The following is a 27,247-nucleotide window of genomic DNA, read 5'->3' on the forward strand; positions in this document are numbered from 1 at the left end:
CTCTAACGAGCTCGTCGACACAGCATTTAACTCCAACCATTCTTCCTTTCATTTGGACCGGCTGTGGAACGCTAAAGGCAATCGAGAGTTGTATTAAACTTATTTATCCAGACGATGCTGCACATCGTATCTATATTTCCAATTACTACTCAGTAATGTTACTTAAATCATACAATAGAGTAGTATTTGTGTATCTTGAAAGTACAGCCATCCCTATTAATGCACAACTATGGAATTTATTCTGCAGAAGGATTTTTAAAGGAGCGTGGTTAAAATTGGAATAAAGTTACATTACACAAACTTTAAACGTTAAATACTCATATTTATTATATTAGTATAAAATAATTTTCTGACTATTTTCGCTAGTGTTCCAGCTTTGTTGTCGTAAAGAATCTTCCGTTTCGCTGAGGGAGACACGCTGTTAGTCTCGCGGCGTGTTCTCTGGTTGTGGCTGGAACAGAGAGAACAACAGGCAAAATTGGTTAAGGCACACTCCATCACAGGCTGGCCATGTAAATTAGAGCTTACTGAAATTTAAAACAGTTTTTTAACTGATGACGCATTCGAGACGAATTTGTAAGTACATTAATTTAAATATACATATTAAATAATATTATGCAAAACAATGATTAATAATATTAATAGCAATTATTTCAACATCACACTTTAATCGTAAATAAATAGTACAACCTATATTACAGCAATACATTTATTAGAAAATTGTGTCAATATCTAACTCTCTTCGTATAGTAGTACAGCATAATACTTGATGTCGGTGCATGGCGGAAATAACAATAGGAAGTGTTCTCCAATTAATATTATAGCAGAGAAGTTACTGCAAGCTTTTGTTAGCATATTCCAAACTTTGTGACTCCAAATATTAACCAGTATTTACACTGAAGAACCAAAGAAACTGGTGCACCTGTCTAATATCGTGTAGGCCACCGTGAGCACGCTTAAGTGCCGCAGCACTCGACTAATGTCTGAAGTAGTGCTGGAGGGAACTGACACCATTAATCCTGCAGGGTCGTCCATAAATCCGTAAGAGTATGAGGGGCTGGAGATCTCTTCTGAACAGCACGTTGCAAGGCATCCCAGATATGCTCAATAATGTTCGTGTCTTGGGAGTTTGGTGGGGAGCCGAAGTGTTTAAACTCAGAAGAGTGTTCCTGGAGACACTCCGTAGCAATTCTGGACGCGTGGGGCGTCGCATTGTCCTGTTGGAATTGCCCACGTCCGCCGTAGTGCATAATGGACATGACTGGATGCAGGTGATCAGACAGGATGCTTACGTATGTGTTACCTGTCAGAGTCGTATCTAGAAGTATCAAGGGTCACATATCACTCCACCTGTCACGCTCCACACCATTGCAGAGCCTCCACCAGCTTGAACAGTCCCCTGCTGACATGCAGGAACCATGGATTCATGAGGTTGTCTCCATACTCGTAGACGTCCATCCACTCGATACAATTTGAAACAAGACTCGTCCAACCAGACAATATCTTGGTGTTTATGGGCCCAGGCGAGGCGTAAACCTGTGCGTCGTGCAGTCGACAAGGGTACATGAATGGGCCTTCGGCTCCGAAAGCCCATATCGATGATGATTCGTTGAATGGTTCGCACGCAGACAGTTGTTAATGGCACACCATTGCAATCTGTAGTAATTTGCTGAAGGGTTGCACTTCTGTCACGTTGAACGATTCTCCTTAGTCGCCGTTGGTCCCATTCTTACAGGGTATTTTTCCGGATTTCTGATACTCATCGTACACTCGTGGTGAAATGGTCGTACGGGAAACCACCAAACCCCCCCGTCGCCACTATCTCGGAGAACTGCCATTGTAGCAGCAATAACACATCTAATACCTGCACCAGATTCTTGTTGTTTTGTATAGGCGTTGCTGACCGCACCGCCGTATTCTGCCTCTTTACATATCTCTGTATCTGAACATGCACTTTAGAGCTTCAGCGTACAGAATTCCCTGTAACATTATGAAATGAAATTCTGTATGTATTTAAAGAAATGATGGTAGTGTAATGTTGTTGTGGTCTTCAGTCCTGCGACTGGTTTGATGCAGCTCTCCATGTTACTCTATCCTGTGCAAGCTTCTTCATCTCCCAGTACTTACTGCAACCTACATCCTTCTGAACCTGCTGGGCGTATTCATCTCTTGGTCTCCCTCTACGATTTTTACCCTCCACGCTGCCCTCCAATGCTAAATTTGTGATCCCTTAATGCCTCAGAACATGTGCTACCAACCGGTCCCTTCTTCTTGTCAAGTTGTGCCACAAACTCCTCTTCTCCCCAATTCTGTTCAATACCTCCTCATTAGTTATGTGATCTACCCACCTAATCTTCAGCATTCTTCTGTAGCACCACATTTCGAAAGCTATTCTCTTCTCGTCCAAACTATTTATCGTCCATGTTTCACTTCCATACATGGCTACACTCCTTACAAATACTTTCAGAAACGACTTCCTGACACTTAAGTCTATACTCGATGTTAACAAATTTCTCTTCTTCAGAAACGCTTTCCTTGCCATTGCCAGTCTACATTTTGTATCTTCACTACTTCGACCATCATCAGTTATTTTGCTCCCCAAATAGCAAAACTCCTGTACTACTTTAAATGTCTCATTTCCTAATCTAATTCCCTCAGTATCATCCGACTTAATTCGACTACATTCCATTATCCTCGTTTTGCTTTTGTTGGTGTTCATCTTATATCCTCCTTTCAAGACACTGTCCATTCCGTTCAACTGCTCTTCCAAATCCTTTGCTGTCTCTGACAGAATTACAATGTCATCGGCGAACCACAAAGATTTTATTTCTTCTCCATGGATATTAATACCTACTCCGAATTTTTCTTTTGTTTCCTTTACTGCTTGCTCAATATACAGATTGAATAACATCGGGGATAGGCTACAACACTGTCTCACTCCCTTCCCAACCACTGCTTCCCTTTCATGCCCCTCGACTCTTATGACTACCATCTGGTTTCTGTACAAATTGTAAATAACCTTTCGCTCCCTGTATTTTACCCCTGCCACCTTTAGAATTAGAAAGAGACTATTCCAGTCAACATTGTCAAAAGCTTTCTCTGAGTCTACAAATGCTAAAACGTAGGTTTGACTTTCCTAAATCGTAAGGTCAGTATTGCCTCACGTGTACCAACATTTCTACGGAATCCAAACTGATCTTCTCCGAGGTCGGCTTCTACCAGTTTTTCCATTCGTCTGTAAAGAAATCGTGTTAGTATTTTGCAGCTGTGACTTATTAAACTGATAGTTCGGTAATTTTCACATCTGTCAACACCTGCTTTATTTGGGATTGGAATTATTATATTATTCTTGAAGTCTGAGGGTATTTCGCCTGTCATACATCTTGTTCACCAGGTGGTAGAGTTTTGTCAGGACTGGCTCTCCCAAGAGCGTCAGTAGTTCTAATGGAATGTTGTTTACTCGCTGGGCCTTTTTTTCGACTCAGGTCCTTCAGTGCTCTGTCAGACTCTTCACGCAGTATCATATCTCCCATTTCATCTTCATCTACATCCTCTTCCATTTCCATAATACTGTCCTCAAGTACATCGCCCTTGTATACCCTCTATATACTCCTACCACCTTTCTGCCTTCCCTTCTTTGCTTATAACTGGGTTTCCATCTGAGCTCTTGATATTCATACAAGTGGCTCTCTTTTCTCCAAAGGTCTTTTTAATTTTCCTGTAGGCAGTATCTATCTTACCCCTAGTGAGATAAGCCTCTACATCCTTACATTTGTCCTCTAGCCATCCCTGCTTAGCCATTTTTTGCACTTCCTGTCGATCTCATTTTTGAGACGTTTGTATTCCTTTTTGCCTGCTTCATTTATTGCATTTCTACATTTTCTCCTTTCATCAATTAAATTCAATATTTCTTCTGTTACCCAAATGTTTCTACAAGCCCTCGTCTTTTTACCTACTTGATCTCTGCTGCCTTCACTACTTCATTCCTCAGAGCTACCCATTCTTCTTCTACTGTATTTCTTTCCCCCATTCCTGTCAATTGTTCCCTTATGCTCTCCCTGAAACTCTGTACAACCTCTGGTTTAGTCAGTTTATCCAGGTACCATCTCCTTAAATTCCCACCTTTTTGCAGTTTCTTCAGTTTTAATCTACTGTTAATGACCAATATATTGTGGTCAGAGTCCACATCTGCAACTGGAAATCTTACAATTTAAAACCTGGTTCCTAAATCTCTGTCTCACCATTATATAATCTATCTGATACCCTCTAGTATCTCCAGGATTCTTCCGTGTTTACAACCTTCTTTTATGAATCTTGAACCAAGTGTTAGCTATGATTAAGTTATGCGCAAAAAGAGTAATGTATAAATTCATAAAGACGAACAGTAATGTTGCTCCTGCCTCCCTTCCATTCCCACCCCACCGCTATTATCTGAGAAACTCTTCGAAATGTTGTACTGATGGTGAAAGAGTGAAACAGAGAGAAGGAGTGGCTGTGAAAGGGAGAGAGACAGAGACAGAGAAAGAGTACTAAATTTAGTTACTAGAGCAGCCCATCCAGAATAGTGCAAGAAGCTGCCCTCGATTCCGTGAGAGACATCTTGACAATCCAATAGAGTCCGAACGTCTGCCATGAGATGAATCGTTCGTTTCGCTTTACAGAATGAAATCAAACTTTATACAGTAAATTGAAATAATTTATTCATACATAAGAACCCATAAGGTCACTGCTCCTATGAAGCTTTAACAACAAATATATGAGGCAAGGTAAGAACTTTGCAGAGGAGCTATTATAGACCCTGTGATTACACGCTCTAAAAATCATGCAACTGAAAGTTGCCAGATCTTTTTTAAGTGCTGATTTGCTTGAGGTATGGATAACAATTTTCTTTCATTAGTCATCTATGTACTCAAACGTAAGTTGATTATTGCATTAACACTTGTGAAAATTTTATACCCAAACATGTCTTGAATGAATCGAAACTTAAAAGGACGTGTAGTAACGTGCACTTAAAATCACACTTCAGACTTGCGTCACGTGTGTAGACATAGTTGCGACGTCTCTTGTGTGAGCGGGAAGGTCAGTCTTGCGTCAGTGTCAATTAGTGACAAACGAACAAACAGAATGAAAATATGCAGACCAGTGCTAGTTTCCGCCGTAGACGTCAAATGACAGAATAACAGCATATGATCTGTGAAGGCGCAGAACGGTCGGCATGTGAGATAGGTCTGTCTTTCTGACACATTTCACCGTGAACGGGGATGACTGCTACTCACCGACTCGTACTAGTGGTCGTCCATAGGAAAGTGTTGTACACACTGATGAGCCCGTTCCAAATCATGTTGTGTAACCGTACCACAAGACAATCGACTTCAAATCCCTATTGCTTCGTACACAGTATTGCGTATTGCGTAATTCCGACTTACATCTACATCTACATCCATACTCCGTAAGGTAACCTCTCGTGTGTGCCAGAGCCTACCTGTGGTATCACTATCTTTTCCTCCGTCACGGCGATTCGTTTACAAGTGGTGTATGAGTAAAATGAATGTTGGTAAACGCTGTTACGTGCTCTATAATTCCTTTCATTTTGTTCATCGTGATCATTTTGTGGAAAACACACACACACACACTGATGATTCAAAACATCTACCTCACCTAGAAACCACTCGGCCACAGAGGCCGGCAAAGTAACGCTACACACATACACATATGGCAGTATTATGACGTACACAAGGTATTAATGGTCAGTGCCTAGTTGCAGCTGTCATTTGTTCTCAGGCGGTTCATATGAAAAGATTTGTGCCGTGATTTGGGCCGCTCGACGGCAATTAAAAGACTTTGAACGCGGGATGATAGTTGGAGCTAGACGCAAGGGATATTCCATTTCCGATATCGTTAGGAAATTCAGAGCGAAGATTGTGAGGAGAATGCCAAATTTAAGGTATTATCTACCATCACGGCCAATCGAGAGCAGCGCCGTTTGCGCAGAGTTGTCAGTGCTAACAGACAAGCAGTACTGAGTGAAATAACCGCAGAAATCAATGTGGGGCGCACGACGAACGTATTCGTTAGGATAGAGAGGCGATCTGGCGTTAATGGGATATACCAGCAGATGAGCGACTCGAGTACCTTAGCCAACAGCACGACATCGCCTGCAGGGTCACGCCTGGGCTCACGAAAATGCCGATTGGATCCTAGGCAACTAGAAAACCGTGGCCGGGTCAGATGAGTCCCGATTTCAGTTGGTAAGAACTGATAGGGTTCGAGTGTGGCCCAGATCTCACGTAGCCATGGACGCAGATTGTTAACAAGGCACTGTGCAAGCTGGTGGTGGTTCCATAATGTGTGGGCTATGTGTTTACATGGAATGTACTGGGTCTGGTCCAACTGAACCGATCATTGACTCGAAACTGTTATGTTCGCCAATATGGAAACCAGTTTCAGCTATTCGTGGACTGTTCCCAGACTGTTGGAATTTCAATGGATGCTAAAGCACTGTCTCATCGGGCCATTATTGTTCGGTATTTGTTTAATGAACATTCTGGACAATTATCGATAATGATTTGGCCATTGGGATCGCCCGACATGAATTACAACGAATTCTTATGGGATACAATTGAGAGGTCACTTCGTGCTCAAATTCCTGCACCGGCAATACTTTCGCAATTATGGCCGACTATAGAGACGACATGGCTCAGAATGTTTGCAAGGAACTTCCAACGACTTGTTGAGTACATGGCACGTGGAGTTGCTTCACTACGCCAGGTAGAAGGATGATACGGTACTAGCAGGTATAACACCACTGGCCATTAAAATTGCTACACCACGAAGATGACGGCTACAGACGCGAAATTTAACCGACAGGAAGAAGATGCTGTGATATGCAAATGATTAGCTTTTCAGAGCATTCAAACAAGGTTGACGCCGGTGGTGACACCTACAACGTGGGGACATGACGAACGTTTCCAACCAATTTCTCATACACAAACAGCAGTTGACCGGCGTTGCCTGATGGAAGGTGGTTGTGATGCCTCGTATAGGGAGGAGAAATGCGTACCATCACGTTTCCCGACTTTGATAAAGATGGGATTGTAGCCTATCGCGATTGCAGTTTATCGTATCGAAAAATTGTTGCTCGCGTTGGTTGAGATCCAGTGACTGTTAGCAGACTACTGAATCGGTGGGTTTAAGAGGGTCATACGGAACGCCGTGCTGGATCCCAACGGCCTCGTATCTCTAGCAGTCGAGATGACAGGCATCTTATTCGCATGGCTGTAACGGATCGTGCAGCCACGTCTCGATCTCTGTGTAAACACATGGGGACGTTTGCAAGACAAGAACCATCTGCACGAACAGTTCGACGACGTTTGCAGCAGCATGGACTATCAGCTCGGAGACCATGGCTGCGGTTACCCTTGACGCTGCATCACAGACCGGAGCACCTGCGTTGGTGTACTCAACGACGAACCTGGATGCACGAATGGCAAAACGTCATTTTTTCGGATGAATCCAGGTTCTATTTACAGCATCATGATAGTCGCACCCGTATTTGATGACATCGCGGTGAACGCACATTGGAAGCGTGTATTCGTCATCGCCATACTGGCGTATCGCTCAGCGTGATGGTATCGGGTGCCATTGGTTACACGTCTCGGTCACTTCTTGTTCGCATTGACTGCACTTTGAACAGTGGACGTTACATTTCAGATGTGTTACGACCCATGGCTCTACCCTTCAAAAAAAGGGTTCAAATGGCTCTGAGCACTATGGGACTCAACTGCTGAGGTCATTAATCCCCTAGAACTCAGAACTAGTTAAACCTAACTAACCTAAGGACATCACAAACATCCATGCCCGAGGCAGGATTCGAACCTGCGACCGTAGCGGTCTTGCGGTTCCAGGCTGCAGCGCCTTTAACCGCACGGCCACTTCGGCCGGCTCTACCCTTCATTTGATCCCTGCGAAACCCAGCAGGATAATGCACGACCGCATGTTGCACGTCCTGTACGGGCCTTTCTGGATACAGAAAAACTTCTACTGCTGCCCTCGCCAGCACATTCTCCAGATCTCTCACCAACTGAAAACGCCTGGTCAATGGTAGCCGAGCAACTGGCTCTTGACAATACGCCAGTCACTACTGTTGATGAACTGCGGTATCGTGTTGAAGCTGCATGGGCAGCTGTACCTGTACACGCTATCCAAGCTCTGTTTTACTCAACGCCCAGGCGTATCAAGGCCGTTATTACGGTCAGAGGTGGTTGTTCTGGGTACTGATTTCTCAGGATCTATGCACCCAAATTGCGTGAAAATGCAATCACATGTCAGTTCTAGTATTCCATGCTGCTGCAAACGTCGTCGAACTGTTCGTGCAGATGGCTGTTGTCTTGCAAACGTCCCCATGTGTTGACTCAGGGATCGAGACGTGGGTACACGATCTGTTACAGCCATGCGGATAAGCTGCCTGTCATCTCGACTGCTAGAGATACGAGACCGTTGGGATCCAGCACGGCGTTCCGTATTACCCTCCTGAACCCAACGATTCCATATTCTGCTCTCATTGGATCTCGACCAACGCGAGCAGCAATGTCGCGATACGATAAACCGCAATCGCGATAGGCTACAATATCCGACCTTTATCAAAGTCGGAAACGTGATGGTACGCATTTCTCTTCCTTACACGAGGCATCACAACAAAGTTTCTCCAGGCAACGCCGGTCAACGTGTGTTCCTTAATTCTACAACAGAACGAAGTCAGCGATATACTACTGTAATTATCTGCGTATGCTCTATGACCCTCGTTGAGAACGTGATTGATCTCCATCTCTTTCCATTCGCTTAAAATATTCGTCATTCCACAGACGTACGATAGGCTACTGTTTGAAGCAGACCAAGTTATTTCACATGGTGAATGTAGTATCGCATAGTTATGTCATCCGGTCCACATGCTATCTGACGTTCAGAGATTTACTTAATTTCCTATTGCTCCCATTTAATTCGGTGTATGAAATTTATGCATACTTGTAGCGAGTGGGCAGAGAAACCATATTACAATCTTCCTTAGTGAAACCGTTTCGAAAGATCGAATTCACAGCCGGTCATTTGACAGAGCGGTTCTAGGCGCTTCAGTCTAGTTAAGGTTAAGTAGTTCTAAGTTCTAGGGGACTGATGTTGAGTCCCATAGTGTTCAGAGCCAATTTGAACCGAATTCAAAATTTCCGCTTTTTCTATGTCCCCCTCTGTTTCAGTGCCTGTATGGTCAGTGTCTGGCTGAAAATATGATTTTTATCCATCTACTGATTTTACGGAAGACCAAAACATACGATTTTTCGTCAGATCGCTTCCCAAACGCTCTGCCGCTACGTTTCCTGAGGTAGGTGGTCTAAAATGCATCATTCTACCACGTTGTCTCACTTTTGAAGCTTGCCTTCATTCAGATTATTCCAAATTCCAAATCTGTAACAACGTCATCAAATATTAGAAAGATCTTTACTGCAGTAAATACGCCGGCATCCGTTGACGAGTAGCCTATCATTGTGATGTAGGTTCAAAAATAAAACGACCTGACTTACTGGCTGTCGCTTACATATTTTAACAGTACAATCTCTATACTGTGTACATATGCGGCCCGCGACGACATACATCAAGTTGTTCAATGTTGTTCGCACACGGCAGTGCCTCTAGAACTAAGAATGACGGCCTGCACCTGTGGACCATTCCTACTTACCGGCAACTGAGCCCAGTCCACATCAAATACTTTGATCGTGTGTAAGTGGTGATGGTAAACTACGCTCCGGTACAAAAGCAACCGCTGTGACCAAAAGGGAAAACTTGTTCACGAACTCCTGTAATACAGTGCTATGCTTGACATGAGAAATAAGATTCAGCAGTGAGGTCAAAGGTCGGTGTGAAAAGTTGCGACTCTTTGAGTTCCTGACAACTTCGTTATCCTGTGGGAATGGAATGAAACGTCCGGTTGGCTGAATGTGGACAGGGAACAAATAAAATAAGTGTGAACGTACTGAGCAGCAGCAGCATAAATGACATTAACGACAAATCAAACATCAACACCGAGGACCACGCAGCAGCTGAATTAAGGTATTCTGCCACATGGGAAGCCAAATCACGCGTGACGACGATACAGGAAGGATACAAGAAGTAGATTAACACAGGAAAATAGAATCGTAAAAAGACCACACCACACCAAAAAAGGTATAAACTATGATAATCGTTGTTTAAGAAAGAAATGTTTGTACGTCTGGAGCATCCTACGAAAATCAGTCATGGGCTGTGGAAAAGTCTGAAAAGAAAAGAGTCGATGCATTTGCTGTGTGGTACCATAGAAGGATGATGATTATTAAGAAGAGTGATGAGAGAGGAAATGAGGAGGTTGTCGGAAAATTGGCGAGAAGAGGAATTTTTCGGAAACGCAGATTAGAAGGAACATAAGGGAATAGCATCCGACTTAAAGGAAACGTAGAGAGCAAAACTTGTAGATTGGAATAGAAAGGTGAAACAATTGAAGATGCTGGGTGTAATAGATAATCTGACATCAGGAGATAAACAAGGCGAAGGAAACATGGCTGTCCGCGGAAAGTCACTTAGAGACTGGTGACTTCGCTTCTCTTCCGCTTATGCAGATGAGCTTCACGCAGACCAAATTTTCTCATGACGAGAAACATACGTGTAACTAAATCAGAGTATTCGTTAGTTGCAGAAGTAACTTATTATATTTTTAATCTACTGCAGCCTAATCCTTCTGAATCTGCTTACTGTATTCATCTCTCTGTCTCGCTCTACAATTTATGCCTCCCACATTCCAGTTTAATACTAAACTCGTGACCACTTCTCAAAATGTGCCGTATTGACCGATGTCTTCTTTTAGTCAAGTTATGCGACAAATTTGTTTTCTCCCCAATACTGTTCACTATCTAATCATTAGTTACGTGACCTAACCAACTAATCAACATCATTATTCTGTAGCACAACATTTGGGAAGACTCTACTCTCTTCTTGTCCAAACCGTTTATCGAGCATGTTTCACTTCCATACAAGGCTACAGTCCACACAAATACATTCACGAAAGACTTGAAAGGTCTCTGTTGGATTCCTTTCATGTCAATTTCTTAAATCTGTTGTCATTTACGGCATACATTCCAGTTATAAATTTACTGTGGTGTTTCTGACTCTATCTGGGAGGAGACTGAGCAGTGGAACGTGTTACTTTTACACATAACCAAGAACGATCTGTCACACTTTAAAACACAGTTTATATGTAATTCATGTCACACAGTCTCATGCGAAACCTACATCTGCTTTCTTTTATATACTGTATATGATAAGATACCCCTTCCCTTCGGTGTGAAAGAATGAATGAGCAAATGTATTTCTAGTTGCATGCTTGATGGTAGCAGACAAGCTTGTCTGCTAGTGGACAGTAGGACCAACGTCGGAACAGGTAGCTACGCTTTCTAAAAGCAAAGAGGTTTCTATTCTTAGTATGGTCCTGTCCGTCCCTCGTCATGTTGGCATAGGAAGCTGCCTCTCTGGTCACTTCCGTTTGTATCTGTGAAGCACCCTCGGTAAGGGCCCAGGCCAGTCTGTACGTGGCGAGCGTCTGAAGTGGTAGGAGATCTCCGGCTAAGCGCGTCTCTGCTACGTCCGTAGGACAATGGATTTCTTAAGTTCAGCCTAACTGAAAATTTAATCACCTTTATTTCAGGTTTAGATCTAAAATATCTAATGTTATCTTAAATTGCAACGCAGTGTAATTCGAGTGCGAAGTTCAGAATATCTTGCACTAGTTGCTTTGTCACTACTTTGTGAGTAAAGTGGAACCACGTGTTGATGATCCGTAACTCTAAGATCAACAATCTTAAATGTGAATGCGCGTGAGATTATAATGTCTCGTCTTGACAATATTTTTCAGTATAGCAACTTTTCTTTATGTTCAACCCACGTGTGGTGTACTTTGTGAGACCAGTACCACGTGCTTATACAATTGTTTGACCCATCAGGTTAATAGTAAGACGATAGTAACCAGTTCGAAGTTTTTCTTTTGTAAATTGCGTTTCAATGTAATTTATTTTATTTATCAAAATTGTTGTGGAGTTACACTCTTAGTGTAAACCAAGTTGACCACGTGAAGCATGTGGTGTAATCATCAAAGTAGCCCTCAGATATTCTTTTCGGGAGGTTTTCACAGAGAGTTAGTATGAATTTAGTATACCAGTGTGTGGTAATTTCATGACGGACAGGATTGCGCTACGAACATAACTTCTTTGGGTGAAAATTGAATCGGTTGGTTGTGGTTAATTTCCTCTTGCATATGTTACAACGTTCTTCGTGTGTTGTTTTATGAATGCAGTGTTCTATGCAGTCTCCTAATCTTGGTTCCATATTTGATGTGTTCCGTAAGATTACAAACTCACATTTTCACAATTCTAAATAAGGCATCAGTTTAGTTATGAATCAAGTTTAATATACTGAAATTTTAACGGAACAATGATCTATGTTAAAATAAATGTCCAAATATAAACTGATTTATTTCTTTTTATTTAAATTCTCTTTTTATTTAAATTCTCTTTTTATATATATATCACCGGTTGTTGTGAGATGACTATTAAAAGATTATAATTAATGTTAGTCTGGTTGGCAATTTGTTAAACTGGACTGGATACCTGGTGAAACAGTTGCTCAGCAATGCTAGGATAACTTCCCCAGATAGCTCACAGCTTTTAACCTGCTTTTATTATCTTGACTATTAGCACCGCTTTCAGAACAACTTAATGCATCAACTTTACAGACTTCCTAAAACTTAAATATGTATTCGATGATAACAAATTTCTCTCTTTCAGAAAATCTTTTCTTTCCATTGCCAGCCTACGTTTTATATTTTATCTACTTCAGCCATCATCCGTTATTTTACTGCCCAAATAGAAAAACTCACCTGCTATTATGTCTGGTTTCCTAATCTAATACCCACAGCATCACCTGATTTAGTTCGATTACGTTCCATTGTGGTTGTTTGATTTTGTAGCTGTTTATCTTATATCCTCCTTTCAAGACACTGTCCATTCCATTGAACTGCTCTTCTACATCCTTCGCTGTCTCTGACAGAATTAGAATGCCATCGGCAAACCTCAAAGTCTTAATTTTTCTCCCTGGACTTTAATACCTGCTCCAAATTTTTCTTGCTTTTCGTTACTGCTTGCTCACTGTATAGATTTAATAACATCACGGATACGCTACAACCCTATCTAACTCTCTTACCAACCACTAAAAATGGAAATGAGCGTTTGTCATCGTTGGCGGGGAGGCCCCATGCGGGGAAGTTCGGCCGCCAAGTGCAAGCCTTACTTCAGTGGACGCCACATTGGGCGTCTTCATCAATGATGGTGAAGACAACACTCAGTCCCGGGGTGGAGAATATCTCCAACCAGGCCGCGAATCGAACCTGGGCCCGCTTGCGTGGGAGGCGAGCACGTTGCCAACCAGCTAAGCAGGTGGACTTCTCAGCCACTGCTTCCCTTTCACGCCCCGGCCGTATTGCTTCTGTACAAGTAAATAGTCTATCAGTTCCCCTGATACCTTTAGAATCTCAAAGAGAGAATTCTACTCAACACTGTCAAAAGCTTTCTCTTAGACTACAAAGATCTTCTGAGATAAGTCGTAGAGGCAGTATTCCATAGCGTCTTCCAATATTTCTAGGGAATCCAAACAGATATTTCCTGAGGTCTGCTTCTGCCAGTTTTTTCCATTCTTATATGAAGAACTGACATTAACATAACGCAACTGTGACTTATTATACTGATAGTTTGGTAATATTAACACCTGTCAGCACGGGCTTTCTTTGCAATTGGAATTAACATGTCCTTCTTGATGTCTGAGGGCATTTCGCCTGTCAAGTACATCTTGCACGCCAGATTGCTCTTCCAAGGCTATTAGAAGTTCTGACGGAATGTCGACTACTCCTGGGTCCTTGTTTCGACTTAGGTCTTTCAGTGCTCTGTTATTTTCGCTGTATCATATCTCCCATTTCATCTTCATCTACATTTTCTTGTATTTCTATAACATTGCCTTGAAGTACATCTCCCTTGTGTGGACCCTTTACATACTACTTCCAAGTTTCAGATTTCCCTTCTTTGTTTAGGACTGGTTTACCATCTAAGCTCGATATTCATACCTGTCTTTTTCCCAAAAGCCTCCTCAATTTTGCTTTATGTGGTACCTATCTATCTCCTAGTGGCATATGATTGTAATGTCTCAAACAAGTAACACACGTTACGTTGAATTACTCAAACTACGATAGTTGCCGGCACTACCGGTGTCTGGAACAGTGCTTATAAAGATGCTTATAAAGAGGCAATTGAAATTAGGATGGCGGTTAATTTGATTAATAGAAACAATGGGTTTCCTCTTAGCGGGACGTGGAACTCTGTACTATCCCGTATTAAAACAGAACGTTCTTCGGTGCGGTCAGTCCGAGTGTTCGAAAATCGTCTCTGAGTGCGATATACCGTTGCCGCCGGGTAGCGCTACCTGCCCAGTCTTGTAGGGAAGTTACAGTGGTGAGCGGCGCATGCGCCGTGTACGATACGGAGGACTATATAGGATGTCGATTTGCAGCCTTGCCATCAGTTCTCAGCAGGACTCAGGAGCAGAAGTAGCGTTCTGCCATTTGGTGGCTTGCGGAGTATGGTGTAGATGCTGGTTTTCAGTGTATACATGCAGAGGGGATAACGATAGTTAGTGTAACAGCTACCGATAAATTGTTGACTGCTAACTTAAAAACATTGGAGAAGCAAAGAACACTATATCTTCCAAAGAACGGACCAATGAAAATGACCGTCGTATGTAGATGTAACACCTCCGAATTCTACAGCTGACTAGCTTAATCTAAGACGAAGTGAAGGTATTTGTTTTCTTAAACACATTTAGGTAAAGCAAGCAAATTTCTAAAATTAATACACCGTCGTATCTCTTGACTGCCAGCTAGTTTGTCGTCGGATTTGCTTAAATTAAAGTCCACTGTATTAAACCCCTAACTGGTGTCGCCGAGAGAGCACATGTTTGGTTCTTGTCCTTTGGAGCCTCAACCTCGTCTCTAATCTCTAATGATGTCTTCGTCATTTCGAATGACAGTAATTTACGATTGCTAGAAAGTACGCTACAAACAATGAAAAACAACACGAAATGGATCAAAATGATTGGTAGAAAATATACTGTATTCTATTCGCTGATGATATAATAGTCTTGTCATAAAATATTTTCTGATGACTAAGACACGTACAAATTTAAAAAAAAATACATTTCATCCGATTCGGTGATGACATGGTGGTCAGGCACATACTGAAACAGACCCGAATTATACGTTAAAGGTGCACTCATTGTGTATGCCGGAAGGTCTCATTCAGAATGTCGAACAGGCTATTCTGGCAGTCATTAAGGCAGCATCGCGCAACGAACTGGAGATTGTGCCACACATTGGAACAAACTATGCCCGTCGTCTAGGCTCCGAGGTAATACATGAATGATTCCAGAGACAAGCAGCACTCTTAAAAACAGCACTTGAGATCTTTGGGCAAAAATTTAAGTGTATGTCGAAAGCATAGGCTAAGGGGAAATGGAGGTGATGTATATGTCACAATAGACCAAAAACTCAAATCCATTGAAATAGAAATGGAAGCTGCATGCAAGATTGTTTCTGCAAGACCCAGTATCAAGGGTGGACATACAATCTTCCTATCGATGACCAGAATCACCGCATGATATGACCGAAAGCTTTGCAGTAAACCTCAGTTCATCTGTACGTTGAGAAACAGCTGAAATCTATAAAATTGAACAAAGGCCAAGGGTCTGCAAGAATCCCTGTCAACTTATATACTCAATTTACGACTGTGTTAGCCCCTCTGTTAACTACAATCCATCGTAGATCCCCCAAACAAAATAAAGGTCCCACCCGTCACGAGAAGCGTAGCAGACGTGTTCCACAAGACTACAGTCCAGTATCCTTGATATCCATTTGTTATAGAATTTTAGAACATATTCTGAACTCAAACTAAACGGAGTATCTGCTCCATGCCAACCATCATGGATTTCGAAAACATACATCACGCGGAATCCAACTCGTACTTCTCTCACATGTCATACTGACAGTTGTAGCTGTAGGTTCAGCGGAAGGCCGCTAAATCGTAACCGAGAAGTAGATTTTTCCAGTAAAAGCTTTTACATTATGGCGCGGCTCCATACTAAACTGAAGAAACTGCAAAAAGGTGGGAATTTAAAGAGATGGGGCCTGGATAAACTAACTAAACCAGAGGTTGTACAGAGTTTCAGGGAGAGCGTAAGGGAACAAATGGCAGGAATGGGGGAAAGAAATACAGTAGAAGAATGGGTAGCTTTGAGGGATGAAGCAGTGAAGGCAGCAGAGGATCAAGTAGGTAAAAAGACGTGGACTAGTAGGAATCCTTGGGTAACAGAAGAAATATTGAATTTAATTGATGAAAGGAGAAAATATAAAAACGCAGTAAATGAAGCAGGCGAAAAGGAATACAAACGTCTCAAAAATGAGATCGACAGGAAGTGCAAAAATGGCTAAGCTGCGATGGCTAGAGGGTAAATGTAAGGATGTAGAGGCTTATCTCACTAGGGGTAAGATAGATACTGCCTACAGGAAAATTAAAGAGACCTTTGGAGAAAAGAGAACCATTTGTATGAACATCAAGAGCTCAGATGGAAACCCAGTTCTAAGCAAAGAAGGGAAAGCAGAAAGGTGGAAGGAGTATATAGAGGGTCTATACAAGGGCGATGTACTCGAGGACAATACTATGGAAATGGAAGAGGATGTAGATGAAGATAAAATGGGAGATATGATATTGCGTGAAGAGTTGGACAGAGCACTGAAAGACCTGCGTCGAAACAAGGCCCCGGGAGTAGACAACATTCCATTAGAACTACTGACGGCCTTGGGAGAGCCAGTCCTGACAAAACTCTACCATCTTGTGAGCAAGATGTATGAGACAGGCGAAATACCCGCAGACTTCAAGAAGAATATAATAATCCCAATCTCAAAGAAAGCAGGTGTTGACAGATGTGAAAATTACCGAACTATCAGTTTAATAAGTCACAGCTGCAAAATACTAACGCGTATTCTTTACAGGCGAATGGAAAAACTATTAGAAGCCGACCTCGGGGAAGATCAGTTTGGATTCCGTAGAAATGTTGGTACACGTGAGGCAATACTGACCCTACGGCTTGTCTTAGAAGCTAGATTAAGGAAAGGCAAACCTACGTTTCTAGCATTTGTAGATTTAGAGAAAGCTTTTGACAATGTTGACTGGAATACTCTCTTTCAAATTCTAAAGGTGGCGGGGGTAAAATATAGGGAGCGAAAGGCTATTTACAATTTGTATAGAAACCAAATGGCAGTTATAAGAGTTGAGGGGCATGAAAGGGAAGCAGTGGTTGGGAAGGGAGTGAGACAGGGTTGTAGCCTATCCCCGATGTCATTCAATCTGTATATTGAGCAAGCAGTGAAGGAAACAAAAGAAAAATTCGGAGTAGGTATTAAAATCCATGGAGAAGAAATAAAAACTTTGAGGTTCGCCGATGTCATTGTAATTCTGTCAGAGACAGCAAAGGACATGGAAGAGCAGTTGAATGGAATGGATGGTGTCTTGAAGGGAGGATATAAGATGAACATCAACAAAAGCAAAACGAGGATAATGGAATGTAGTCGAATTAAGTCGGGTGATGTTGAGGGTATTAGATTAGGAAATGGGACACTTAAAGTAGTAAAGGAGTTTTGCTATTTAGGGAGTAAAATAACCGATGATGGTCGAAGTAGAGAGGATATAAAATGTAGACTGGCAATGGCAAGGAAAGCGTTTCTCGAGAAGAGAAATTTGTTAACATCGAATATAGATTTAGGTGTCAGGAAGTCGTTTCTGAAAGTATTTGTATGGAGTGTAGCCATGTATGGAAGTGAGACATGGACGATAACTAGTTTGGACAAGAAGAGAATAGAAGCTTTCGAAATGTGGTGCTACAGAAGAATGCTGAAGGTTAGATGCGTAGATCATATAACTAATGAGGAGGTATTGAATAGGATTGGGGAGAAGAGAAGTTAATGGCACAACTTGACTAGAAGAAGGGATCGGTTGGTAGGACATGTTCTGAGGCATCAAGGGATCACCAGTTTAGTATTGGAGGGCAGCGTGGAGGGTAAAAATCGTAGAGGGAGACCAAGAGATGAATACACCAAGCAGATTCAGAAGGATGTAGGTTGCAGTAGGTACTGGGAGATGAAGAAGCTTGCACAGGATAGAGTAGCATGGAGAGCTGCATCAAACTAGTCTCAGGACTGAAGACCACAACAACAACAACCACACTTATAACACTTTTATCTCATACTGAAAGCAGTATATCAGTCAAGCAGATGAAATAATTCTCGATTTTCGAGAAGCATGTGACTCAGTTCTTGGTAAGATTTCAAAGTGGTGCAGAGACTTACATCAAATTCTCAGAAATTTAAAATTGTGCACTTCACAAAACCGTATGAAAATAACATCAGTGAGTGACAGTTGGTAAAATCATAGGAAAGTCTGGGTGTAGCACTTAGTAGAGACATGAGCTGGAGCGTGATACTATATATTGAGTGTAAATGACAGAGGGCAGCAGAGGCCATTATTTTGTCAGGGATGGTGGAAACACCACTTTGTGGGCGGTGGGATGGGCTCTTTCCTTGGATCAGAAGGTGAGGTGTGAGTGAACCATTGGTGGTTCCACTAACAGTAATTTATTGAGACATAAGACCCTTTAAACAAACAGTATAATACATGGTGTACATAAAGTCCGGGAACACTTTCAATTATTTATTGCACAAGAACTAAACATTGTACAGATGTCATACATATTGCATTTTGAAGAGAAACTATGATTTTTTTTTGACAAACATTCCCTATGCGAACCATGAGTGACATGGCAGACGTCAATACTGCAATCGAATTCTTGCCATATCCCTCCCAGTCTGGCATCATCTACAGTGGCAGCCGCTTCCCGTATTCTCTCCCGGAGCTCTGGTACATCACTTGGTAGAGGCAGTACATACACCAGATCTTTAATGTGTCCTCACAGCAAAAAGTCACACTGAGGTCTGGTGATTGGGGTGGCCATTTCATGAAACAGCTGCCCCCTTCTATAGCACGGCCGATCCATCGATGCGGCAGCTCCGTGTTCAGATACCCAGGAACTTCACGATGAAAATAGGGTGGAGTCCCATCCTGCTGAAAGGTGACCGGAGAGTCCAATTGCATTTGAGGCATCAGCCATTGCTGCAACATGTCCAAGTAGGAATATCCGGTGACAGTGTTCTCGGCGAAGAAGAATGGCCCATACAGTTTTCGACGTGACAAGGCACAAAAAAAATTACCTTTGGGGAATCACACTCAAATTCAATGCATTCGTGTGGATGATTTGTACCCCATATTCTAAAATTATGTCTGTTCACTTTCCATTAGTGTGAAAAGTGGCTTCGTCGCTAAAAATTAAGCGAACAACAATGCCATCCCCATCCACATTCAGTTGTTGCAACTGCGAACAAAACTCAAAACACTTGTCTTTGTCGTCGTCATTGAGCTTCTGCACTAGTCTAATCTGAATGGTTTCATAGACAGCTTCTGTCGCAGGACATTCCACACTGTCATTGGAGCCATTTCGAGTTCACGGGATGCACGACGCACCGATAATTTAGGAATACTTATGAATGTCTCTCGTACGCGCTCCACATTCACTTCACTCACACTGGGACGTCCGCTTCTCTTTGCCGGCCACAAGCAACCCGTCGTAACAAATTTGTTATGCCACTGGTAAATGGCCTTCCTTCTTGGTGGCTTCTAATTGTACTTGGTTCTAAACATCCGTTGAACAGCTGTAGCACACTTGTTATTGTCGAACAACAACAGACACCTGAGCTCGCCACGTTTTCGGCTAGGGCTGACTATCGACAAATTACCAAATTACGCCGTGGTGGTATACATGAAAAAAACATTTGAAGGTATCTCTTCAAAATGACACGATATCTGTAGAATGCTTGGTTCTTGTGTAGTACATAATTGAATGTGTTCCCGGAATTTATGTACACCCTGTACATTGTTTTGTATCCCACCTGGTAGGCAGCGCATGGGTCTGCTCCTGTAAACTGAAGGGTAGGCTGAATGAAGGAAGCGAATAAGAGCAGGAAAAGGTGAAGTACTGCAGTACTGTGTACAAGTTAAAACTCTTTTACTGGTGTATGAACATGTACAAATAATATTACTTAACTTTGGCTGAGACGAGCACGTAAGTGGAAAGCCGCACAGGCATCAACGCTAACAGCTACTATTAGTTTCACAAACTATCATTGAAGTAACTTGTAACGGAACATATTAAAGGCTTTACTGTACCGAAGTATGCGATACCCTCCAAATTCAACCAGTTTAACGAGTATTTATGGTTATAGCAAAGGTATTGTGTATGTTAACAATGATTGCATAACATGTCTCCATAAACAGTCAACCCATTAAATTATACTGAGTAACTGACCCACACAAAAGTTAATATCACTTGATCACTGATACAGCAAATGTCATCATGTAAAAACACTGAGTTCATCGTAAATAATTAATATGAAGTACGAAAAATAGTGGACAACTTAGGTGTTTTGGATCTCCTTAAATAAAAATCACCCAGTGAAACCTATTTGTTCACTAGGAGCGTTTTCACTCAGTATTCACGTAAGCAATCCTATTTTAGACGAAAACCAATGTAATTCTTAATCATTCATGTTATTTACTTATTTATGCAAATTAGAGAAGTCAATTGACAAACTTCTAAAAAACGGCCTTTTTGTAACAAAGAATTATTCTGTCAAGTCAACAAATTTGTCTGTCATTTTAATAACCGGTTAAATTATGTCACTCGATGCAAATTAATAACTTTTCTGCACAAATTAGGATAACAGGTGTACATGTGACTTATAAACTATATCTTTTTTTAGTAGTTCTTTGACAATGTTATAAATACGAGCAGCAAGAAGGGTCGAGAGGCAGTCGGAATGTCACTTTGGTAAAGTGTGTTTGGGTGTTATTGTTTGAGGTGGATAAACAATGCAAAGAACATGTAACGGAAGTACTACTTTGTGTTGTGTCATGGTCTTTGGTGGACAGTGGAATTAAGATGGCCACCAGAGTAATAAATATTTGAAGTTTACATATTTGTTGGTTTCGCTCGTTCTTTATCATCAAAAGCACATAAAAAACACGGGACCTCATGTTTTTAACCCTAGACAACCAGATGTAGAGCCAGCATCATCATCGAGAGACAGCAGCGATCCAGCAAGTAGCAGCGATTACTACAACACAATGCATTTTAATGGCGCCGACCTAACATCAAGTGCTGACAAGCTCCGTAAATGGGAGTGAAATAGTGCGATTATAGCAATTAGCAATATCTACGACCAGGCGACCATTACAAACTGAAGTAACAAAGTTTGTAATGGCTAGCCCCCTATGAAGTAGAAACTAAGTTGCTTGGTCGTCGGCTCGGAATTGAATGGGCTAAATCCGGAGTGGCGCTCGTAGAGCTGCACAGCGCTGGCTAGAGGGGGCTGTCGACGGTTTCGGTGTCCAAGTGCCAACCTAAGCACTTGCACCTACGCCGTGGCATCGTAGCTATCGATACCACACATTGTGTTTCAACTCGCTCATTTCCTCTTGGCGGCAGAGCGGCGGAGTCGTAGTGTGAAGTTTCCGGTGTCAGCTGCTCGTGTTGCAGCGACGGGCCTACAGCGTTTTCTTCCATTAAGTACACTGCCCGTGACCGCTACCCCCCCCCCCTTCCCCCATCTGTTCCTTTTCCTCGAACGTATCCGCATACTCTACACCTCCCACCGCCTTGATCCCCCTCACCCCCTGATTGCTCCTCCCCTCTCCAACCCCCGCCCTCTACCAAGCCTTCATTGTTGTGTCGCCCCCTACCCTCCATCTGTACACATTTGATCTCCTTTCCCAAGGTGGCTTCTGTCAACTCCCCCTCCCAGATGATGCCCTCTATCCCTCCATTTATCCATCCTATCAACTCTGATCCTCACACCCCCTCCATTTCTTTGTCCTTTTCCCGGGCCCCCTCTTTGCCTTCCCCCCCCCCCTCCATACTGTTTTTTCCCCACCTACCCTCTCTCTGCCTCCCTTCTCTCCACCAAGTCCTTTTCCGTTTTCCTTCCTCTGACTTCCCCATTCCCTCTAGCATCTACCTTGCTCCCCCCTTCTGAGTCCTCTCCCTTCGCCGTCCCCCCCCCCCTCTGCCTTTCGTTTTTTTCCTCTCCTCCCCTCTTTTTCTTCCCCATCCTCTGTCCATGTCCCCCCTCCCATCTGCCCTTGCCTGTGACGTGTCATCTTCATGCCGACCTTTTAGTGTAGTGTTCCTAGTGATTGTTAAGTGTTGTGCATTTTTTCCGAAGTGTTGCGAACGGACATCATGCTGTCGCAGGGTGTGATTTTTTTATATCTCTTGCGAATAGTTTCCAGACTGTCGCCGTGTTTTTCCTTGTCTGCTTCCTGTGTATATTATTATCATCATCCACCATTAGTTTTATGTTTTAACTGTCCACAATTACCCGACATTTTACATCACCGTTTCATCGCCTGTTTTTATTGTTTCTTATCTTCTTATGTTTTAACAATTCTGTAGGCTGAAGAGCGGCGTACTAAGTTGCTGCCAGCCCGCCCCCTTCTTGGGGAATCGAAATCCAATAAAGGAAAAAAAAACTGCCCGTGGCTCTCTCCAGTGGTGGCGTGGTCTTCTCCTTGTGAATTCACTCGTTGTGTTATTAACAAGCGGCTACGGCCTGGCGTGGAGTACTCTGTCCCGGAATCGAACCTCTGACCCTCAGGTTTGGCATCTTCTGCGGAGTTCATCAACCACTAAGTTCACAGGTGACCTATTTGGTGAGGCCGCAGTCCCTTAGTCCTCATCAGCTACCTGGGTAAGTACAACTCGACCTTCCTTCTGGTAACATCTGGGATGGCACCTTCTGCGCTGACCTCTTGACACGGTACTGACATCTTCTTCTGTCGATCAGCGTAGCGGCTAACTCGTCGTAGCAAAGTATGATGTCCGCTGACTAACCATCGATCTGTCCATCCAGGCGACGTATCTTCATATCTTCTTTCTCCCCTCGAAGGACCTCTTCAAAGGGCCACCTCAAATGACCCCCCTCACACCCATTTGTCGGAGGTGTTTTTGCCAATGTCGCTGACTCTTCGACCCTGATCTGTGCTTCTCACGTTGGGCTGAAACGTGACCAATGTCGGCACACGTGCCGGCTTTCCATTGTTTTGCCTATATGCTGGTGTGGTCAGGCATTGCCCTGTCGTCCCCGTCCACGTTGCCAGATACGTCACGCGCGTGACTTCAGTATGCTGACAGTTCCTGGAACATTGACCCTGATTTATGAACAGCTATGGTCGTTGTTCCTTTGGAAACATTGCCCATTTGCCGCTTCCAAATATTATGGCTTAACGTGGCTAAGTCTCTTAAATGTCCACTTAGACTATAACAAGTCTTTACAGAATGTTCTGCTTTGAACAACGATAAATAACACATAATTATTATACACAATTGTTATACACTCTACACAATGCCTCAGTCATGGTTAAAGCAGGTAGTAGGCTTCAAAATGGTTCAAATGGCTCTAGGCACTATGTGACTTAACATCTCAGGTCATCAGTCCCCTAGACTTAGAACTACTTAAACCTAACTAACCTAAGGACATCACACACATCCATGCCCAAGGCAGGATTCAAACCTGAGACCGTAGCAACAGCGGGGTTCCAGACTGAGGCTCCTAAACCGCTCGGTCACAGCGTCTGGTAGACTTCAGGAAATGCTATCAGTCCACAAATGAGATTGCTTACAAGTCACTCATATCACTCATACGGCTCATTCTGTAACATTCCTCAAGTATGTGTGAGCCGTGCAAGATAGGACTAGCAGAAGATATTAAACGTTTACAGAGAAGAGCAGCGCGAATGGTCACAGGTTTCTTGACCCGTGGGAGTGTCACAGAGACGGTGAAGGAACTGAACTGAAATACACTTGAGTTAGAAAGCCTAGATAAAAAGTTTCGTCCACCAGCTTTAAATGATGGCTTTAGGAATATATCACAAGCCCCTATGAATCGCTTCCGTTGGGATAGTAAGGACAAGATTAGATTAATTACAGCACGCACAGAAGAATTTAAACTGTAATTCTTCAGGCACTACAAACGAGAATGAGACAGTGGGACGTATCCACTGCCATGAACTTCGGAGTGGTCTGCAGTATGTAGATGTAGAGAAAGAGGGATTTATTAACATCAGATACCAATTTACGTGTTAGAAAGCCTTTCCTGAAGGAATGTGTGTGTGATTTATCCTTGTGAGGATGTCAAACGTGGACAATAATCAGATCAGACAAGAGGAAAGTAGAAACTTTGGAAATGTAATGGCGAAGATTAGATGCAAACGTATAATATATAGCGAGGCGGTACTGAATCTAGCTGGGATGAAAAAAAAATTTATGGCACAATTCAAATGAAAGAAGGGATTCGTTGATGGGCATCAAGGAATAGTAAGTTTGGTAATGGCATGTGTTTCTGTATAGTGGAGGGGGTAAGAGTTGTAGAAGGATACATAGACATAAATACACAAATACAGTAAGCAGGTTCAAATGAATGTAGATTGCAGCAGTTGAAGCGGCCTAGAATGGATAGACAAGCATGGAGAATTGCAGCGAACAAGTGTTCGAACTGATGATCACCATAACAACGCCGGCCAGTGTGGCCACGCGGTTAAAGGCGCTTCAGTCTGGAACCGCGCGACCGCTACGGCCGCATGTTCGAATCCTGCCTCGGGCATGGATGTGTGTGATGTCCTTAGGTTAGTTAGGTTTAAGTAGTTCTAAGTTCTAGGGGACTGATGACCTCAGATGTTAAGTCCCATTATGCTCAGAGCCATTTGAACCATTATTTTTTGAACCATAACAACAGTAATTAAAAGTAAATAATTTAAATCTTAACTAAGTTTCCCACGCTTTCTGAGTACAATAATTAAAAACTAGTATTATCCAGTTGTTTCGCTGGTCGTTTGTTATTTGGCTTTGATAACGTGCTGCCTGTCTCTGAAAATATACGCTCTTAGAGCAGTGATGTGGCTGGAATTGGCAGACAGGGAAATAGGTGACTGCTCCAGCTTTTTGTCTTTTGTTAACTGTGTGCTAATGTCTTGCAGTAATTCCAAAAGTCATACACGGTTTCAAGAGAAGAATCAATATGTGGTTCACAATTGCTGGCTCCAGCTGTAGCAGCAAAATTAGTTGCTGATAAATAGTTTACTGTGGAAATAGCCAGTCCACTAGCTCTAGGATCCTGAAGATGTACGTAATCGAATTTTGGGTCAAGAAAATACGACACTGCAGCCAAATGGTTATGTTCAGTTTGTCCATATTGGTCGCAATCTGCGTTTTCTTTGCTGTTTAAATTCATATTTTAGTGCTCTGTTATACTTCTGTCCGTGCAGTCATCAGTTATGTGGCCAAAATTTTGGGTACGCAATAAAACTGCAATACATCATTACTAGGATCATTCGATAAGTTGTGTGCTATATGGTAGAGATTCGAGTAAAAGTATAATTTCAAAGGTATCGAACAGAAAGTGAAGGAATGAAAGTGAAACTACTCGATACCAAGAAGTACCGATACCATTTTCCCTGTCTGTATAACCAGCGTTTCATGCTGTGGGGCTGTTCCCGTGATGAGAGAAACTCTTCCCATAGGAAGCAACACTACAGTGATGAGAAATTAAATCAGTCACCTTGTGAAAAGCAGGATATCTGGATTCAGTTCATGGACTGGGAAAATATTTGGATGTAAATGGAGAAACAGTTTCATTAAAAAGGTTGGCTGCCCACTCTATGTATTTCGAATCACGCTGGTGCTACATATGACAATTCAATGAACAGCTTTGATGCAACGAAAATAAAACCAGAAAGACACACACTTACCAGATACCGAGGAACAGCGTCGGGGAAAGTGCAGTCGTAAGTGGAGCCACTCTGCAACAGTAGCTGAAAGTGCGCCGTCTGTTTCGAAGTTGCTTGGTGGGAACACACGACACGTGGTGGACTTCCATACACGCGCCTGGGGAGCCCGCTAATCAGAGACAGATGGAGGCGTTCCTCCGTGCGTGTGTCCCCTAGAAGCAACTCTGAATACACCCGGAACGAGCATTTGAGTGGGTCATCAATACTGGGCAGCTTAAAATCAAAGCGCCCTGCTTTAGTACCAGTTTGGCAAACGATGGTAGGGTATCCTGGAAATCTGAGGTACAACCTTCCATTGTCGTGAAGAAAACGACATTTCACTGGACGATCTTCATAAGGGCGCTGTACTCTCAGTTGGAAATATTCGTCTGGTAACTGTGAACTGGTTGTGCAGTACATTTCAGTGTGAGTAAAAATTCTTAACCATCCGTTTATGAAAGTGAAAAGGTAAGGAAGACTGTCTCCTATCAGTTTCAAATTGGTATCTACCGTTGCGTTTCCTTCGAACCAGCATGTGTAGGGCGAGTATCCGCGCGGTAGTGCGACACAAAAGGTCGAGTGGCCTCCGCTGTCACATTCGCCATTCTTCGACTCACAAATGAGGGGTGGAACATTCGCTATGAAAAAGACTAGAGAGTCCTCGGGCCTAGAAGGGGAATACTGGAATCCTGACTCATCGAAGTAATCTCTAGCGTTGCGGCCGCTCGAGATGGCGGCCATCGTCAGCAGCAGAAGGCTGCAAGACCTCCCTGAGGTCTTCATGGCGCACTGAACTCTGGCACTGCCTGCTCCTCGGGCTGCGAGGACAGTGCTGTGCTATAAATGCGGCGCCCCTACGTCACAGCCGTACGTAACTGTGTTAGCTTTTGTTTCTGAGTTTGTCCGCTACCCCTGTTTCCTGTGAGCGAGTATTGTGGCTGACGTCACCGCAGCCGCTGCGGACGCTGTGAGCCGGTGTAGCCGCTGTCTCCCAGGCGTATCGCTTACGGGCGCCCTGTGACTTTTTTTTTTTTTTTGCTTACTTTTTGTGACTGAGTGCCATGTGCGTCAAGCTGAATGAAATTACCCCCCAACACTATGTCCAACTAAACTGTACCAGGCGGGGAGGTGCCTTTGAGGCGTGCGGGCGG

General features: G+C 43.0%; 1 protein-coding gene across 1 annotated transcript; it reads right to left on the reverse strand.

The window, feature by feature from the left end:
• Nucleotides 1–316: 316 nt before the first annotated feature.
• On the reverse strand, nt 317–26,929 carry LOC126101554 (uncharacterized). Its single transcript, XM_049912191.1, has 2 exons — nt 26,079–26,929; nt 317–451 (listed from the first exon to the last, which is right to left on the reverse strand). The coding sequence occupies exons 1-2, from the start codon at nt 26,877–26,879 to the stop codon at nt 422–424; spliced, it is 831 nt and encodes a 276-aa protein (XP_049768148.1). The 5' UTR covers nt 26,880–26,929; the 3' UTR covers nt 317–421.
• Nucleotides 26,930–27,247: the final 318 nt, after the last annotated feature.

The sequence above is a fragment of the Schistocerca cancellata genome, chromosome 9 (genome assembly GCF_023864275.1).
Source record: "Schistocerca cancellata isolate TAMUIC-IGC-003103 chromosome 9, iqSchCanc2.1, whole genome shotgun sequence".
Lineage (NCBI taxonomy): Eukaryota > Metazoa > Arthropoda > Insecta > Orthoptera > Acrididae > Schistocerca > Schistocerca cancellata.

Bases quoted from the DNA above. Each gene is read 5' to 3' on its own strand.
- LOC126101554 (XM_049912191.1), bottom strand. From the start codon at position 26,879: ATGAAGACCTCAGGGAGGTCTTGCAGCCTTCTGCTGCTGACGATGGCC. The intron at 452-26,078 runs GTAAGTGTGTGT...TCTCTGTTCCAG, and splicing joins ACGCTGTTCCTCGGTATCTG to CCACAACCAGAGAACACGCC.